The following is a 20788-nucleotide window of genomic DNA, read 5'->3' as shown; positions in this document are numbered from 1 at the left end:
TTGGCATTTGTAATAAAAACAAACATTTATCTTTAAACTTTGAGATATTATATTCCACTATACTTTATGCCAAGTGAAAAACCTAGAAACACATACCAGACAGTATTTTATTGTCTTTTTTTTTTTAAGCTGTAGCTCATACCAAGAGAATCTCAAGTGTAAAATCATTTGGCAGGTAGGAGATCCAGAGGCTGTTGCCAGGATTAAATGCGCCTTTTCAGTAACAAAATCACTTGACAGTCACTCTCACCCCTAGTCCACATTGTCTAATTCTGTTATTGTACCAGCAAAACTGCAGCTCCTCCTCTGAAATTAAGACATGGTACTGTTGTGTGACTATGACAAAATGACAGTGCCTGACAGCTTGTCCCTGCATCTGACAGCCGAACGTCCCTCACATCCCATTCCCCCCAGCAGGCAATATACAGACCAAATTATTCATCTGTAGAACATTTGAAATGGAGAAAAAAAGCAGAGAAACAAATGACTTTCTTCCTCTCTTTTACATCTTTCAATCAGATGGCATTCCTGAGTATGGGTATTTTAGTTTCCAACAAGCCAAAAACTGTCTGAGTCAGTAACACACAGCTCTAAGGGAGCGTGGTGTGTGTGAGTGTGTGTGTACTTGAATGAAAACCACCCTTAACAATGGTCCGACATGAGATGAGCTGTGTGCTTCATACTCTGCATAGTTGTCTCATTGTCAGTCAGTCAGCTGTCAACAGCATTATTGCGATGATTAGGAGAAGGTCTTTTGTTCAGAAGAGAGAATCATCTCTATCAAGCTCTTGATTCAGAGGAGAGGAGAGGAGAGGAGAGGAGAGGAGAGGAGAGGAGAGGAGAGGAGAGGAGGAATCTGAAGGAATAAGTTAGGTCATGGCACAACCCTCACAGTTATTTTTACTGGTTTTCCATCTCTCTTTTGTCTTTTTCTCTCTCTCCCTCACTCTTGTTCTTTTTCACCTGCCGTGCCTGATCCCTCCCTCATTTTCTTCTGTTACATATTTCCCCTCTGTCTCTGACTTGCCTTCTCCTTCTGTCCATCATTTCTCCTTTTCTCCTGCTCTTACTCCCAGACATAGCGACATCCTCACACAGAAACGCAAATTGCAAACTTTGAAGTCTGATGAAGTGACAGCTGCATGCGTCCTCACTGTCTGCCTTGCTTTTATTGGTACCCTAACGTTGCGCACGGGTAATTGGGTGAGCTGCTAATCAGGCACAACATTGTGGGTTTTTTATTCTTTTTTCATACTGTACTATGACTATTTTCCAACATGAAAGAGCTGAAGGCGTCTGGTATTTGATAAACCACGTCCCCTTTAGTTATTGCCTCTACAACTATAAAACTTTCCGTTCTAGCATGGAACATATGTGGTTTACAACGATAGCTGTGGCTGATTTACCACATGAAATTTTTACATTTTGAAATGATGGGTCCTTGATTTCAAACAGAGGTAGACAAAAGCCGGCTGACCGTCGGTATTGCTGGCTGTAGCTGGCAGATTTGATCAGCTGTAGCTAGGTAGCCTATCAAGTTAAAGTTAGCACTATACGTTTGTTGAAAACGTTGTCTTCACTGACTTTTTAATGTTCCCAGCTGACTTGTTTTAAAATGTGAATCTTGTTAAAGGGATCTTGGATATGGACTTGATAGCTATGTATGATATTAAGCTAAAAGACCAAGGCTATATTGTATGTCACAGGTCAAAAGTCACCATCCTCATGGGAGTTGATGATCCATGTAGAGAACATGTGAATAAAGAAACAGTATTGCTCTTGTGTTGCAGCTAGTTAGTCCTATCAGTATAAGTATAAGGAAAAATGTAAGATCAGATTCCATACTTCTTTGTATTTTCAAAAAGTATTATTTCACTTTAAATGTTACAAGAGAAAAGGCTTTGAGAATGAGGACTAACCAATGTGTTTGGCAAACGTAGCTAAGGCTATCTCAGATAACGCTGGCAGGGGTTGCTGAAATGTAAATTTTGCAAAATCCATTAGAGAGCAGGACAGAGCCACTAATATTACCCTAAATTCTGATGGCAGCCAGGACCGACTTCCAGAGAAATCTTACAGTATGGATGTGCTAGTAATGAAAGGACAAATTTGTTCAGGGGAGTGGTTTAGCAACTGGTCATTGTCATCATGGTTGCTTGCTTTACGTGTTTGGGATAGCCTCACATGCTAACCTAACCTTATAGATTTTTACTTTGTGAGACAGTGGCTAAATAATCTAAGTATTTAGAAATAGTAAGTCCTTCTAAAAGGTTTATGCAGCTATCAGCTTCACCCTCACTTTCATTGCATATTGACACAGGCCTAATCCTGGAACAGTTCACCTGAAAAGCAGCCAAAAGCCAAGACCCATCAGTGAGAGTGGAGGTTCTGATGTGTCGAGTCGCTCTGTTTTCATCTCCTGTATCCCAAGTTGTGCTTACAGTCTCTTTTCCCCTCTGAGACACAAAAATATTAACTTTCAGCCTGGTGCAGCTGCCAATTTCCTGCACCTAACGGCACATTCTGTCCATCACAGGGAATGCTTTAGACAGGCATCTTGTGGGTTCTGGCAGCCTTAGCCAATGCGAGGAGTAGTTCCATCAGTATTTTCGGAGGTTATTTACCTAATAGACTATTATAAATATGTTGTGCTTAACCTGTAGAATTGTTCACTGATCCTTTTGACTACACAGACTTGTTTTTTATGCCTCCGTGCTGGCGACAGTCTTGGCTGGAGCAACAGCCATGGCCAGAGGCATTATGTTTTCGGGTTGTCTGTCCGTCCGTCCGTCCGTCCGTCCGTCCCATTCTCATGAACGTGATATCTCAGGAACGCCTGGAGGGAATTTCATTACATCTGGTACAAATGTCCACTTGGACTCAAGGATAAACTGATTAGAATTTGGTGGTCAAAAGTCAAAGGTCAAGGTCACTGTGACATCACAAAACATCTCTTTGGCTGTAACTGAAGAATTCATCCGCTAATTATGACAAAGTTTCACAGAAATGTCTAATAGGATAAGAAGTGATGACATTTCATATCCGAAAGGTCAAAGGTCAACTTCACTGTGACATCATAATGTTCTGCAAAAACACTTTTCTGGCCATTGTCCAACGCCGTAACTCAGGAACAGAAGGTGAGATTGTGACCATATTTCACATTTGGTTGGATAGTGAACTGGTGACACTAATCTTGGGTGCCCACGTTGAAACTGTGGTGATTGTATAGATCTTCTGTCCTGCCGGATTGAAGGTGAGTGTGGAGCATCCATAGTTTAGAATTTGTAGCTTCTTTGCAGCAACATCCACATCTGAAGCTTTGTCTACTGACATGACTACAACTTTGTGTTCTGTCAGAATCAGCTTTATTGGCCAAGCATGTGGACATATACAAGGATAATACACTTGTTACTTTTTATTAAATTCCTCCAAAGACTTCACTACAAATATTATATTAGTCTGGACAGACATGGATGTAAACTGCAACTTGACTGGTTGGCGGAGGCATATAACCATGAGGTGGCATTTCTAGTTTAAAGTAAAAACAGGGGACCACCACCCTTATATTAATTGTGTGTTTGCACTATATTGTGGACCTCCACTCACTCACTGCACTTATAAAGTAATAAATTAAAGAGGTCCTTGCATCCACATCGCCTGCTGGAGCTGTTTTCATCTTTGTGGACAAGTAGTAAGGGGTTGCCTCTTCATATATTGACTCTCAGGCCTTTAATAATTAAACACTGAAGAACTGTTATCCTCTCCATCTGCTCCCTTGGGTCAACATCTTCAGCAAACTGAAACTTCACATGCAGCCTTATGCACATTGAAAAGACAATGAAAGAAAACAGCCTTCAATACAACAACTTTTCTATTCACTATAATTGACTTGTTACATCAGTTTTTCTTTTAACTTGACATTATGTTCATCTTCACTCAGTGAAATGTGTTCGCCATGTCTACCATGCACTGGAAGAGACTTCTGGAAAACAGTCATTTCAGAAAACCAGAAGAATCTACACTATGTTAATCGTTTGGTCATCAACCCACCACTATGAATCAGATTTGCTAACATATACATACAAAATAGCAAAAATTAAGGGTCATCTGTAGGTCAGCAGAAATTAAATACAGGAGAGGGAACTTGTAGATACAATAAATATGCTTTTTTATTTTCTCTAATAGTTGTAAAATAAAACGACTTATAAGCAGTAAGAATTGACAGAATAGGCTTTGTACAGCTGCTGGGGAATTTCAGTGCATGACGCTCCTATTTGTGTCTTTTTTAATTTTGTTTTAGGATCCTCCTTATAAAAGAGGACAACACTCTTACAACAGCAATATTGAGAAGAAGAAAACTGATTGGTACAATTACAACACACTTCTCCTACCATCCTCATATCACCTCAAACGAATAAAGCAGAACCTGCCAGCGGCAGCAACTATGCACCAGACTTGTGTTCCAGGATGGGGAGTTCATTTTAAAAGCACAGGCAATGATGAGATTTCAGGAGTGTGGATACTGCAATAAGATGATCACAAAATCCTATAAAAGAGCGCTTTATTGCTAAAGATAACTGTAAATACAACCCAACCCAAAACCTGCCACTGATCTTATTATATGCTGTCTACAACATTCCCCTTTGGCTAATAAAATAAAATGGATCATACTCTGAAATTGGCATTGATATGCACTTAAAGTCCCAGTGAAACGTAAGTTAGAGCGTCTTTAGCTTCTGTACTGTGACGTATTTCCCAGTGAAACAGAATATTTGAGTGGTGCACAGTTACAAGAGGGATTTAAATCAAATCCTTCACATTTGATTGGACCGCTAAAAGAGGAGGAGGACGAGATGAATGAATTAGACCTCATCCACGTTGTTTTGGAAATGAAAACAAAGTTTTTGCCCACTGATATCCAAACACACATCTCTTTCTATTTCTCTCCATGTTACTCTGCTAGCTACTACAACCCACAAATGGTGAAGTGCGGTTTTATGTGTGGCTAGCTACTCGCTCAAAGTCACATTTGGTTGGATGAACTTCTGTAAACGGAGTCATCAAACATTTGAAACCGTTTTACAGAAAAAGAAAGGACATGGATTGTGATGTAACATACTCTGATACTGATTTTTTGACATATATTTGGCATATAACAAGAGATAAATGAAAAATTAACACAGGGATTAAAACTGGGAAAACACATTTTTCATTTAACTGGGACTTTAAGCTACATAATACTTAAAACGAAATCCCCATCATTGCACTGAGATATCAAAATTAACACTAAGGGATTCCTTGACAGTTTGGCTCCTGTGTAGTTCAAATTCAGGTGTTGATTTTACTGTATATTACAACTTTGAAGACAGACAGAAGACAGGGGACAAACGGAGACTCAAAACACCAAAAAGGGGGATAAAAAAGAAAAACAGCCAATCAGATACAGACAGGAAGATGAGGACACACACCAACAGAAAGACGGACAGATCAGAAGACAGATAGGACCGGGAGAGGCTGGCAGACTGAGCAATGTGTGTGTGTATGTGTCTTTATGCCCCAGCTGAGCCTCGGCAGAGCAGCAGCACAGAGGCCAAGTTAAATGGGGAGGGGAGATTAAAGGCAGTGCCGGGGCCTGCAGCCTCTGTATTCAATCACCGCTCTCGCCCACACCTCAGCCTGCATGCTGATCAAGCCGCAGTGAAAGGAGCCATGCACCCTGCCACTCCCATACACAAGCGCAGAGGCTACACACCCGTGGCCACTTGTGCTGTCAAGACACCAGATTTTGACCATATAATTATCAAAAAATATCAGGCTAATGAACATTTGAACATCATGTTCAGTATCAGTCATTAAAATAATGTTAAATATTAATCTTTAACAGTATTTGTAGTACTCTTAGTATTTCATCGCCAAATAGAAAAGCACAACATCTTTGGTGCACATGCAACAAAATTTAGAAAAATCACCATCTACAAAAACATCAGATGTTTTAAATCTCTCTAATTCTCCATCCATCGCTGTCAAACCTTTCACAGGTTTGATATATCCGGATCATTAAGTCAGTTACAAGAGTTGGCTGAGGGAATGAAGGTTGGAGAGAGGGAGGATGTGTGTGTGTGTGTGTGTGACCACCCTCCTTAATGTCACAGTGAGTCTAACTTTGCCTTTCACTTAAACTACAACTTAATTTGGATTGATGCTTCTCTGTTGAGGTGTTTCAGTGGTGCAGCTGTCGATGCTTCTGGCGTAGGAATAGATTTATTCAGGGTGAGACTTCACCTGTTGATTGTTGTAGCAACACTAGATAAATGTGTCATGTTGGGTTGAAGGTTTCCCTCGATTTTAAAATTTACTGGGGATATATAACTCTTTTACTGCCAAGAAGTTTGATTTTATTGAGGATAATTAATCATAAAATGTATTCTAGTTTTCTTGTGTTTGTTAAATTATATGACAATATATTTTTTTTAACCAATTCCTCTTCTTTTTGGAAATAAACACAAGGCCAGCCACACAGAGCCATTTGATACTCTGTTTTTCAGTTGACAACCATTATACTGAGGTTGTTACTGCTGCAATGGCAGTGATGGAATATCCATAGCACGCAGCCATTTCAGCATTTTATTTAGCTGGTATGAAGAACTGGGGCATTGTTCACCGACACTTTGTTGTAATGTCAGGGCAATCTTCTGCGATCAATGCTCCACCTGTTGAAATCTGCTCTGCAACTGTACCTACTGCAGGTTGCTTATTGAACTGTCTGCATGGTTTACATTTACAGATGTTGCACTCTAGTTTGTTCATTTAATCTAAACCATATTTTGCCACACAGCTGAACTGTAAAATGCTATTTCAGCGTGAAATGCAACTGGAAGAAACCACTGCAGGTGGAAAGTTGATCCAGTTATATTACTGGAAAAAAGACAATTTGGGTCGGACTGTATCTACAGCAGTTGCATGGAAGCATTAAATACATTTGGAGAAGGTGTCTTTGTTTCAGCACATACAATACTCTCCATACACAGACACACAGCTAGTATTTTTCTGGGAAAGAGGGACAGATAATGGTGAGAATTCTCTAGAAATACCTGGATCTCACTTCCTGATATTCAACCCTAGTATCATATATAATCAGGCTATGCTGTGCAATGATTGCATACCTGAAGTAATTGTGTCTATATTCTTTTATTCACTTCACAGTTGAGAGCGACAATCACAGAGAGGAGAATGTTTGCACTGGAAAAGGCTTTGCTAGATGACAAATGTATTTATATTATTTCCACCATCCACAATCTCTGCCAGCAAGAGAAACATGTAGGAGAATACACAAGTAGCTCAAGATGACCGTTCACAGTTATTGTGGTCTCCATGTGCTATCTCTGTAGACCTCGTAGCCACAAGCTGCCGTTACATTTTTCAAGACGTGCACCTCTGGCAGTGCCTCCAGCGGAGCTACAGAGTCTCTGTGACACCCTGATGCAGAAACAGGAATCCATTACTCCTTCTGTGTTGGTGACTGTGAAATATGTGAGGTTGGTTATGTTTCCTCCTGGCCATCGCTGTAGCACCACATTCCTCTTCATGTCACATTCAAAAATATGCCATTCTGCTTTACAGAATCCAAAATTTTCTCACAAAAACAAGTGAACCCTTTTATTTTTTCCTTCTCAAAATAATGCTTTGCTCAACTGATATTTTGTTGGAGAAAAGCCAGAGTATTTGTGAATTGTGAATGTCCTGCCCCCTGCTGAGTGCCTCTAAATGGGAGGTGGAGAGAGAGCAGGAAAGAACCGTTTTTGAGAAAAATAAAAAAAGCAACTTTTAAAAGTAAAATGGCAACTGCTAATGTTACTCCTACACATGTATGGAAGCTCAAACACAACCACACACACTTGCATATGCTTTATTATAGATTCTCACACATTCAAGCCCAGCTGGCCCTGATCAGGAGCCTAACAGTGTCTGACATACCTTGCATCCATCCCCCAAGGGTGCAGAAGAAGAAAAATGTTTGGAGTTTCACACGGTCACCCAGGGGTCTTTAGTCTACGAAATCATGGCAACATTTAACCCTCCTGTTGTGTTGCGGCCAAATTGGACTGATTTACAAGTTTTCTCTCTGAAAAAATGTAGTTAATTTAATCTGATTGTCATACGTTTCCATGACTTTGTCAACACAGAGCATCTGAACTCACAAAATAAATTTGGATAATTTTCATTAAATTTTGATTGTTTTATTTGATGTTTGTACAACTGTGGTGTTTCCAGTGAAATTAAATGAATGGGTGAGACTACAATTAGCGCATAAAACTGAGTTCAGGCACATGCCCATTCATCAGATGAGCACACTTCCTCTCCCAGACCCCTACATGCATGTGTGTTTGAGCACACACACACACATACACACATCATTCCCCTTCTTGGCTTCTATGGCAACCCCCACGGGAACCTTTCCCCAAAAGAATCTTCTTTCCCCCAGGGGAACCACACCTGTTTGCAGTTCTCACAAACAATCACAACATTGTAATAATGTGTAGAATTTTTCTTGCAGCTCTGTTATATAAAGCTTTTTTGAGGCCTTGCTCGCAATTCATTCTGTGGCAGCATAATGAACAAACAATATACTGTATGTAATGCTCCTGATCATATCTTTGATCATGACACTGGTGAGGAGGAGGGAGGCCAGGAAACTGAGAGTGAAGACGCATTAGAGGAGGAAGTGTCAGAAGCTGAAGACAACACAGAATATGATTCAGACCAAAAGACAACTGAACACATCAGATTTTTATTTTGTGACACTATTTAAAAATTTGAAATGATTTAAAAAACAAATGTCTTTGTTAACTGAACTTTGACACAAAGTAGTCTGGGATAAATATCACAATATGTTGCATCTGACTATTTGTTATAGTCAAAATAATCAATAATATATGTATTCTTATGGATTTATAAGAAGCTATAATGGGGCGGTCATTTTGGACCAGGAACACAGAAATAATTAACATGAAATGAACACAACAGGAGGGTTAAGGGACTTCACCTTATCATCGGTGCCCTGTTGGGATGTATCCTCCAGGGGAGGAATATGTGCTTAATTGCAGTAGTGAAGTGGCACTGGTATGCGCGTGTGTGTATGCACACGAGCTTTCCTGTGTTACCAAGGGTTACCAGGGTCATTTGTTCTCCCTTTTCTCCCACCGTTTTAATTGATGATCATTCATTGTTTCACGCCAACACCCTGTTATTAAGCAGAGTTCATTATTCTAAAACACTAACACTGGGCAAAAGAGGGTGTCTCATGGGAAAACACCATTCTTCACATGCTTTACACAAGGTCACAGTAGGAAAAAGCGGCCCTAGCTTCATTATGAGAACTACACAGGGACTGAGTTGAATTTATTGTAATCAGAAGTCAATGTAATAGCGACAAAAGCAAAGCATTAAGTTGACGAGAGTGTGTTTCAAAGCCTTTGTATTCTGAATGCAGTGATCTGGGTGACCCTCAGTAAGAAGTTGTGGGATTCCGTCTAGGGATGCTGTTATTGATCCAAATTTTGATTCTTTTTGCAATAAATCTATAAATTGTTGAGTCTCTAAAATGTCAGAAAATAGTAAAAAATGCCACAGCTTCCCAGAGTCTGAAGCAAAGCAGCAAGTCCTCACCTTTGAAAAGCCGGAACCAGCTAGTGTTAAATATTTTTTCTTTTCTTTCTTTTCTCTAAATTACTTCTATAATTACTTATTACTCATTACTACTTATTACTTAAATGATTCACTGACTTTTGAAAATGGTTGTCTGCTAATTCTCTGTCAATTGCCGATTGATTAATTTCAGTGCTATTTCTATCCCTATTCAACCATACTTTCTATGTCTATGAATTAATACATTCTTAGTCTACCACTTCCTACAGTGGTGAGCAATAGGTTCAAGTAAGGAACACAGCTATAGAGAAGCTCTGGTATCATCTTGTGCTTTAAAATGTTAATTTTGAGAACAGCAAAAATGCTGGGAGCAGAGCATTTCCATAAAAGGTGTAGGAAGCAGAAAGGACAGCTTTCATAAGTTTAGTTGTAACTGTGGTTGCATGGCAACATTCACTTAGCCAACGTGTGTGCCTTTGTGTGTGTATGACACAGAGGGAGATAGACTGAGGTCTATCTTGTGGTTATATTTGGCATGTATATGCGGCATTTGTGCCTATATTCTTTTATAACTGCACTTGTTTATGTTGCAGTGTATGTGTTAGTGCTCCTGTGTGCCTGCTGCTTGCCCAAGCATTTTAGCGAAAAAGGGGCAGAAAAAGGAAAATCAAATCACTTTTTCAGAGTGGCTTCACAAAGCAAGAGAAGCGCTCAGACGAGCTTGCTTCACCCAAAATAGATCGACCAGACCACAGTTCTTTCTCTTTCCCCTCATCATGATGAGAGAGTGCTCCCAATGAGAATTGTCTCCAGAACTTTCTCTCATGGCTCATGGCGACATAGGCAGGGTATTAATAATTTCAAGGCTAGCTTTATGATGAGTTTTCGGTCACTTGATCAGTGTTGGAGATGAAAATGGATGTCTCAAGGAGTTCAATTCTTTCTAACAGCAATCTACTACATGATATAAGATGGTGGAACATGATCTGTGTACCTTTTTTCTTTCATTCAATAGTTTGTTTAAATTTAGGCACCAGAGCAAGTCAAGTTCACAATATCTTTGCAGCCTCCCAGAAACACAAAATCAGTTTGTTTTAATGGAATGGTTCAGCACTTTGGGAAATACATGTATTCACTTTCTTGCCAACAGTTCACTGAGAAGATTGATACCATGCTCATGTCTGTAGGCTACTCTAAATATGAAGCCACCACTAGCTTAGCTTAGCACAGAGAGTGGAAACAGGTGGAAACAGATAGCCTGGCTCTTTCTGAAGGTAACAAATCTGCGTACCAGCACATCTAAAGCTCCGTAATTAACATATCTTGTTAAATGATTTTTTTTATTGACCAGGGCCAGTGTGTAATCACTGTGAGGTTGCCAGGTAACCAGCAGAGATTGTCATTTTTAAGTTTTAATTTTGCCTTGTGCCAAATTAACAAACAAGCTATAAAATGTTAATTAGTGAGATTTAGAGGTGCTGGCAGGCACATTTTGCTAACTGCGGACAGAGCCAGGCTAGCTGTTTCACTTTGTTTGCAGTCTTTGTGCTAAGCTAAGCTAATCAACTGCTGGCTCCAGCTTGAACAGACATTGACAGATATGAGAGTGGTATTGATCCTCTCTTCTAACTGTTGTCAAGAGAGCAAATAAGCATATTCCCTAAAATGTCAAACTATTACTTCAGTCAAAAACTAAAATCTATTTTGTGGCCTCTCTTGGCACTTTTTATGCTTAAACCATTGTGTTCACTGATAATCATGACCCTGATCAGAATTTCCTCGAATCATTTGTGTTCCTCTTACCACACTGCTCGGAACAATCACATAATTTCTAACACTGTCAATGACATACTGTACCCTCTTCAAATTGCTTTCAATGATCATCAAGGTCCAAACTCCAAATAAATTGAGGTTCAAATAAAACCTGCGATGTGTAGACAAGCACAGTTCCGACATGGACTCGGAACTCATGACCTCAGACGTGAGAGGCAGGTGTGCTAGCAAGGAGGCTAAAACCCATGGGCACAAGCATCTATTGCCAGCACATCTCTTAAGGTGTCAGGGAGTGAGGTTTACTCGCTGCACAGCACTGTGCCCACTGGCTACCATTACACAAGGAGGTGGAGGTTTCATTGTTTCTGTACCTCATACTCCTTCTGTTCAAGTGCAGGTCATTTTGGAGATTTCATTCAAGCTCTACATCATCCAACGGCTCTTTTACCTAAAGCTGTAATTTCATCTGCTCTGCTCTCCTTCCCGCTACACCACATGCTGTTCAGTTGGCTCCTCCAGCCTCTGATTAGGCTTGTTAAAAGGATTCATTTAAAAACTAGCCTGCCAGGCCTCAGGGTAGAGGGATGACATCAAGGTTCTACTAATGCAGCGTTTGGATCCAAAATGGGATTTCAGACTTGCAGACTTGGCGCCGGACTCTCCCTCTCTCATTCCGAACAGCTGTAGTGTGCTGGAGTGATATAGCATTTTAGTCTGGCAATGTTTAACATGTACACACACACACGCACATACACACACACACACATACACAGATACACAGTGTGTCCTCTCCAGCAGAACAGATGTGATGCTAGTTTCCAACTACATCAAGCTGCCATGTAGTGTTTCTGGGTTAAGTGGAGAATATGTGGAAAAGAATTTTTTTTGTTACCAAGGCTTCAGCCATTACATGCATCGTTTTGATGTTTAGAAAAGAGCATGTCCATGTGTTGGCATCCCTATAATTCACAGTGCCTCACAGCAATACACACACACACACACACACACGAGCCGTTTGGCTCCTTCGAGACACTATGACAACATTGTTTGCTTAATACACAGATCAATATGTTATATTTCAGCATTTAACATTCTTCCCCTTACACAGCATATTTTTAGCCCTGCTAGCGAGATCACAGTGTCGATGTCAGTGGCTTTGCTGGCTCAAACTACAATGGTCTGGCTGAGTGGAAGGAGCAACACAGTCCCCATGGACTGCTAACACAGTTTTTAGACTTTTGTCTTGTTATTAAATTGTCCCTTATCAGCCCACTAACAAATATTTTCAGAAATGCAGATCTGATAAAACATTTCCAAGAAAAAGCTCACCTGTGTTGTTATGCTTTCATCAACACTTTTTTTTTACACTAATTAGTTCCACTAATTTTGTCAGTGAAAAATATTTGTTGATGACCTTGAGACTAAATACATAAAAAGTTACCTTTGATAACAAAATCTGTGACAAAATCTATTACAGTCTTCAACAACTAATAATTGTGATGATTTTCTGAAAGACAAACAAATGGATAGATGAATGTAGTTTTAATCAACAACTGGCAAGCATCTGGAAAATCGTACATTATAGTTCCAATATTTCAAAAGTTGGTTCAGCTGACACACTGCTAAGCAGCATTTTGATTTCAGTTGTTATACCAGTGATTATATCTAAGGTTACAGGCTTCTTATAAGGAAAAAAGTAATGATTTATGGACCAAATGCATCTATAATCCCACTGAAAACTGGACAAGATGAGGCCAAAACACAGCTGAGATAAACTAGGAAAACATACAACAACTATAAAAAGGTAAGCTAATATTAACACACCATTATCAACAGTCACTCAGTGTGTGGATATAACATTTACGTTACCTTCAGTTGGAAATTTTAGTATTTATAGACAGGAATGAGCACAAAATGTTGGCTTTCAACAATCAAAATATTTCACTCAATGTTTGCCTAAGGAACAGCTTTGCATTAATGTTGTCCATTTTAGCTGGCCCTCTCAAGCTAAACCTTATAGCCCCTTTTATGCTTAAAAAGCATAAAAATAATGCATGGCAAAAAAGTAGACTAAAAAACAATGGACAAAAAAATTATATGCATTTTCATCAAAAGACTGATCTAAAACTAAATCAGAGTAAGGTGCCAAAATTAACACTACCTGGTGGTTACACAACCAGTGTGTACAGAAGCAGGTATATTACTGTCCCTCAAAGTAAAACACATTTATTGTATTGCGTAGGACTTGTGAGTTGTGGTGTTGATTTACCATCAGCAAACACTTCATAGCTATTTTTTGGTTGGGAGCACTCATCTTGTGTATGTATGCTGCCACAAGTGTTACTGCAAAATGATGGCTAATTAAAAACTATTTTCATAAGACTGCATTTCAATATCCTCAGTAATCCTAAAGTATTCCATGGCAGAATGCATTTGTGTGTTGAATTCAGAAGGACACTCTGAAATACTTTGGAAAGAGCTATTTCTTGTGCAGCACAGTGTGCAATCCCAGCATGACTCCAGCACACTGCAGATTTTCAAAGGACAAAAAAACTATACCTACCTCCCCTACCAAGCCTAAACCACACATTTTTATAAATATCTAAGCATTTGATTCAGCAGATTGAGACTCTGAGAGGCAGCTTTTAGTTGCATTTGGATCTCTTGAGCAGAAAAAATAAGAATAATTTTTAAAAATAAATGAAAAAGAGCCTCTTGAAAAAACATGGTCTCAGACATCTGGGCAAAAGATGCAATGAGTAGAAGGGGGAAAACTGTCATGTCTCCGCACATTGTAGCTGTGCAGGACATTTGTCAAAGGGCCGTGTATGGCAGAGCAATTGTAATGTGCTTAGGAGCGGGAGGAGAAATAATAAAGCATAGGAGCATGTCAATAACATTACGTTGTATTAAACCGTACGCTCTGCCACATGAATCCATCTTCTGCCACAGTCAGAGCTTTCATTTCACTCTAGGGTGGCCACACATACATTTTAATCAGCCATTTGGCTGGCCAAGCTGACAACTGCTCGACAACAGAAGCTGATAAGGGTGATGATAAATCATAGCGCTACTGGTACAAGCTTTGGGTTCGTTTCTGAGAACACCTGCCAGTTTTAGATTTTCCCCACTATTCATGAGGCTATTCCAGGAAACAGGCTTACTGTTTCCTCTCTTCACAGTCCAATTTCTTCACGGGATGTCTGTGAAGAGATTGGACTATATTTTGCATCTTTGCATGTATAACAATTCGTAGTGAAAAATACTATGTAATTTTTATCCTGCACAAAACTGCCAGACTTATTCTTTGGACCAAAGAGGTAGTTGTGCTTTCTCCAAACTACTGTGTTGAAGTTGTGAATCCTTTAATATTTTCTAACCTTTTCTGCAGAGATCCCTCAAGGCCATTAGAAAGAGGAATACCTTCTCGTGCTGGGGAGGTTTGGTACAGTTCATTATTTGCTTTGTTTGTTTAGTTTTGCAAGGCTTTACTTTACTGTGGCAATGTATGTGGTATCCCTGGTACTATGCTCTGGAGGCTGAGCCACGAGGATGCTTGGAGCAATTTGTTTTAGAAAGGAAGGAATGAAGTCGACTCCAACTTTATTAGGGGACTGAGACCAGCATGTTCTCTCACACAATATTTGGAAACACTGCAAACACCTAAAATGCTTATAGCTGAAACCAACTTAGGGCACAATATGTTTATTCTGTGTGGAGAGTCAAGACTGGAAAAACTTATCCTTCAGGGTCTCAATACTGATACATATTTAGCTCTAACTTATTAGCCATGGGATTGTCAGTCAGTCTGTCCACCACTAAGTCCAGACTGAAATATCTCAACAACTATTTGATAGATTGCCATAAAATTTTGTACATATATTTATGGTTCCCAGAAAATGAAGTCTGCTGATTTGGGTGGCCCACTCACTTTTCCTGTAGTGCCACAAGTAGGTCAGAAAATTCACATATCTATTGATCTCAACATGTACACAACACATTGGTACCAAATTTGGTGCAGATATTAATGGTTTTTAGATGATGGATTATAAATGACTTTGGTGACCCCCTGACTTTTCCTCTAGTGCCACTGTGAGGTTGACATTGGTGGTTGTGAGTGAAATGTCCCGGCAATGTCATGGCATTTAGTACAGACTTTCATGTCCCCTTCAGGATGAATTGTAACCACTTTGGTGATCCCTTAACTTTATCTAGTGCCACCATCAGGTCAGAATTTGAATTTGTTCACCCCTTTGGATGATGACCAAATATCTGTTTAGTGCTCTTTAGCAAATGTTAGCATGTCAACACACTAAACTAAAACGGTGAACATGCTGCTCATTGTACCTGCTTAACACTAACATATTAGCATTGTCATTGTCAGCATGCTAACATTTAACTAGTGGCTGTATATTTTCAATCTTGTTGAATTATCATGACTTTGAAAATCTATGAGATGTTCTAGCTCATTAACAAATTGCAATTCATTTGGACATGAATGGTAGGTTTACACTGAAATTTGAAATATTTCAGCCTTGTAAGTATCATTATCTTAATCAAATATGGTTTGCCATGTGTCTTGCAAAGTGGTATAAAATTAAACTTAAATGGGAAGAAATTTCCTGAATCCTATCCTTGTAATGGACTTATACACACGATACTACAGTACGTTGCAACTGGAATACTTTATGAGGCAGAGGCCAATTATTTTATTTTTACACTGGGTTTAAAATTAGAAGATTCTTTATCATTACCATAAAGAAGTCAGTGCAGCTGTATAGAGGAGAATATGGATGGCAAGACAACAACATGAAAATTTAATTCATTCAATTTCCCGGCAGCTACAGCTGGGACAGTAAAAGCAATGCCCCTGTTTGATGAAATGTAGGCAATTAATGAGCTCCATCGACTCAAGAAAGAAGAACAACAGAGAATTGCAACGTCAAATCAGCCACAGTCTTTGAGCTCGTTGACTTCACACATAGTACTGTACCTTAGTGCTAGAGTGATCCGCGTGATTACATAAGACATCCAAACAGTCTGTTCAGCTTCTTTGCAATGGAAGAGTTCCAAAGGAGAAGGAACTAACAAAGAGAGAGAGCAGAAAGAAGGCGTCGAGTAGATGATCTGCAGAGATGGGTGGGGTAGGGAGCAGGAAGTAAGCGCACGCACACATGAAAACATTCACATACGGTGCACACACACAGGAGTTTACATGACAAGTCATTATCCGCCATCACCCAGAGAAGACAGAAGAGTTGCAAGAGGGAGGAGGGAGTTAAGTGAAAAGGCACAAAGGAGAAATCAGCGAGCAATGTAAAGGAGGGGAGGATGGAGGAAGATGAAGAAAGCAGAGGAAGAGTGTGGTGGACGTGGGGGGGGGTTGCTTCTTCATCTCCCAAGTGCAAAAGACATGACAGATTTGATTTTGTTGGCATGCATTTTTAAGCAAAGGGATCTAGTGTTAAGACATTTTTCTGCACATCGGTAATCACTTCTCCCATCTTCTATGTAGGTTTATATTTATAGATATATACATCCAGTAATGTATGGCTGCTGGCTATAGAGTAGTCACACTCCAGTAATGGTAGAGATGGGTAAAGATGAGTGCTCTTCAACACTGTGACTACATCTGTGGTTTTCAGTTTGATTTACCTCTAAACATACAATCTGGTTTTGCTCTTCATGAAATGATAGTGTCACAAAAAGTAGACAATTACAAAGGTGTGGTACAGCAGAAAATTAAGAATGATAAGCATCTAATGTAGGTTTAGGTTATTTTGGGGTAGAATTAGGTGTTACACTAATAGGTGCATTCATTTAATTGTGTTAAGTTTAAGTGTTTGCATGTGTAGCAATCATTGGAGGAAAACAAAAAAAACAAAAGGGATGGTTTGAGATCATAAAAGAAGAGTGTGCTACTAAGAGTTTTAGTTTATTTGCATTTGCTAGAGGAAACATCATGGGATCACCAAAGTTATTATATTTCATGCTGAGGGAGTCATCAATGTCTGTGCCGAATTTCATGACAATCCATCCAAAGGTTGTTGAGCCATTTCATTTCACTGAAACCACAAATGTGAAACTCATGGTGGCGCCATAGAGGAAAAGTCAGGGGATCAACAGAGTCGGTAGGATTCATTGTCTGGGCTGACTGACAGTCAAAATGGCTAACAGTTGAATGAAATAAAATTTAAAAAATGTTAATAACATTTTTTTTAAAGAAAATTGAAGTTGTTGCCTTGAGCTCTGGAACTTGTGGCTAAACAATTAATCAAAAAACAATCGATAAATACTGAGAATAATTCAAGTTCAAGTTTATTTGTCATTCCAACCACAAAATAAAAATACACAGAATAGCAGAATTATATGTTGTTTTTTCTCAAGACCAGTGTATAAGATAGACAACACATAGAAACATCATACAAGCATAAAAACCTTTTTGAGATGTTTGAGTGGACTGGAAGGCCAACATGAATATGTCTTATATTACTGAAGTTTTGCCCTAGAACATACATGATGGCAAATAAGGGCATGTATATATTCATCTACAGACACACCTTTAAAATAGGACATGAAAAATAATAGAACAAGCTGCAAACTGTATGCACTCAAACATTTTCTCAGTCTGAGGCCATGGCCACCACAGGTACCAGTGTGTGGATGAATCCTGATAGATCCCCATTACCCTGGGTGTGACCCCTCGCAGCTCAGTTCATTAAGCCAGCCACCCAAGTGTTCGGGACTCAAGTCCAGATTTAATCACAACTTCCATCCTCTTGCCAATCACAATTAGATCCTGATAAGCCTCTCCAGGATGGCACCCGAGGGTCTCCACACACAGACAAAGGTTAATTTGCAAGCAGCAAGGGCCCAGCTACTGGGCCAAAGGTCACCTGATTGAATACATGGAGGATGTGTGTGTGTAAGATGGGGGGCGGGGGGGCTTGGCAGCAATTACAAAGTTCATCAGTATTCATGCGTTTCATTCGTGGCTAATGGGTACATTACCTTCAAAGAGGTGTGCTGATAGGATGTGGCCCTTAATGGGAAATAGCGTGTGGGTAGTCTTTAGGCAGCTGGAATTTAAAAGTAATTTCTTCACCATTGTCTTTTAAAATCCCTTCACACATGTCATTACATCTGTGAGCTGCTCAGTACCACCATGCTGCTCCTCTCTTGGCTCCTGTGGTTCCACTGGAGCTGTTCAAGGTTAAAGATCTTGCCCGTCAAACATTAAGGAACACGTCCCTCCTGACATAAATGTGAAAATCTCAAAACAGCATCCCCACTGCGTTTGCAATGTGGTTAAAGTCAGTTGAATTAGAGTATTTGCAGAAAAGCGGGATCATGTTGTTTCTCCATGCCGGTCACATTTTCAACCTGGTCACTGTAACTTTTGAAAGACAAAATAACACAATGCTTACTTACTTTTAGAAACAAAAGTTGAATTCTTAAGCAATAAAACACACCTTTACTCAATTCAGTACACTCAAGGATTTTGCTGCTATAGCCTTATTTGGTCTGGTAAGACCAGTAGCTAATGTTAGCTAATGTTAGGTCTTGTTGTGTAACTGACATTATTAAGTCAGTTTGCAATCTTTGTGACACTACTGTTAAACTTGACTTTAACCTGTCACAGATAAACATTTCAATGGTTTTATCACAAAAGTAAAACAGGCAACTGACTCAAGAGAATCTTTGAAAGTAAAGGGTAATTGTCATCTGTGCCAACAATGGCTGCTGTTCAGCAAAAACTACACTGTCTTGCTGTAAACAGATAAGCTATGTCTGGATTTTTGTTTTATAGATTCAAAATTAGAATGAATGTCCTTGCCATGTATGTTTATGTTTACAAAGTCTAACTGTAGATAAATGCAATACACAAATACATGCACTTGTGTCAGTCATTCCAGTGAGACTCGATCCCTCGAACGTGGTAATGTTAGTGCCATGCCCTGCCAATTCAGCTACAAAGGATTATGAAAAATGACAAGAGTTACAACACTGAACATTTTTATTTTGCCCTGTTTATGATTTCATCTCTCTGACCTCGCATCCTGTGGTGCAATGTCATTTTCAGGCCAGCTGGCAGCGGGGACATGTGAGATTGTGACGCTGGACAGGGACAGCAGCCAACCACGGCGGACCATCGCCAGGCAGACGGCCCGCTGCGCCTGTAAGAAGGGCCAGATCGCTGGAACTACAAGAGCCAGACCCGCCTGTGTGGACGGTAAGAGCAGGGGCAGGGCGATCCCGGCTTAGCTTGCTTTCTTTAAGGCCCCACTTCAGTGAAAATTACTCAGACATGTGTGTGTTTTTCCTGAGGCATGTCTGAGATTTACACTGAATCCTGTTGGTCTTGAAGCACATAAAGAAAACTAAATGTGCTCTTGTAACATTCAGGCATATCCAAGCGTTGAATCATATCATCAGTCAGGGCAGTTAAGGTTTGGCTGTTTTAAGTAGGAGCTTAAGGTGGATAAACCTACAGTGTGGAGCAAAGTGGATCACAGGGCTATCTTTGTGATGTTAGAAAAGCCTGTACTGAACCAATTTACAGTTGAATCATTTTAAAAAGTGGCTGTTAGGGGGTTTCTAAATCCCCCACCACCAGATGGGCTTATATTTCATGGAATAGTGACAATATTTGTGGAATAGTGCAGTTGTGTTTTGTACTATAAGCTTTGTTGATATTATTATTTTGTTATAATTATTATTATTATTTCTGACTCACATTTTCAGAATATAGAGACAATATTAGAGCAATTACACAAATCTTTAATTGCATTTATTTTTGTCTTTGTAAAATCTAAAAAGCAAAAATCAGCTTCTGCACACTGTCAGTAGTTAATTATAATAAATCTAAAAAAGTGTATTGAATTTTTGGTCAAGCAGAGTAATTACTGAAACTTAGCTATTCAGTGAATTTAACAAAATTTTTTACAGTGTGCAGGAGCAGATTTTTTTTTTTTTTTACTTGAATTCAACACTTACTCTCCTATGCACCTATCTAACTACAGGTGTACAAAGATCACTTTTCCTGTATAAAAAGAAACCCATAAGTGAACACATAATTCTTATTTTTATTGAAACATTAAAAATCAACAAATTTGGAGATGCATGTTTTTCACAGGACAGCGACAATAGTGAAAAGAGTGAAAATAGTGGTGTAATTAGTGCACAGTGGAGAGGAAGAGGGACATTAGTTGTGTCCATGGCTTCCTCACATATATCTAACGTTGAAGAAGTTTGCCCTTTATTTCCACTTGAGCACTGATATTTCTCTAGTCACTGTGACAGCTTGAAGAAATTTGATTCAAGAAATCTGAGGCTCTGGCAGTCTTTTGATGGGGTTGAATGATGGTGT

General features: G+C 39.4%; 1 protein-coding gene across 1 annotated transcript in view; it reads left to right on the top strand.

Annotated features, from left to right (window-relative positions):
- LOC122975088 (chemokine-like protein TAFA-5) overlaps positions 1–20788 on the top strand; it is a 98896-nt gene that overhangs the window by 20224 nt on the left and 57884 nt on the right. The window contains exon 2 of the mRNA XM_044343288.1: positions 19502–19651. Coding sequence (XP_044199223.1) covers positions 19502–19651 — 150 coding nt within the window. The remainder of the gene's footprint in view (positions 1–19501; positions 19652–20788) is intronic.

This window comes from Thunnus albacares, chromosome 23, assembly GCF_914725855.1.
Source record: "Thunnus albacares chromosome 23, fThuAlb1.1, whole genome shotgun sequence".
In the NCBI taxonomy this organism is placed as follows: domain Eukaryota; kingdom Metazoa; phylum Chordata; class Actinopteri; order Scombriformes; family Scombridae; genus Thunnus; species Thunnus albacares.
This window is presented reverse-complemented; position numbering and strand designations above follow the sequence as displayed.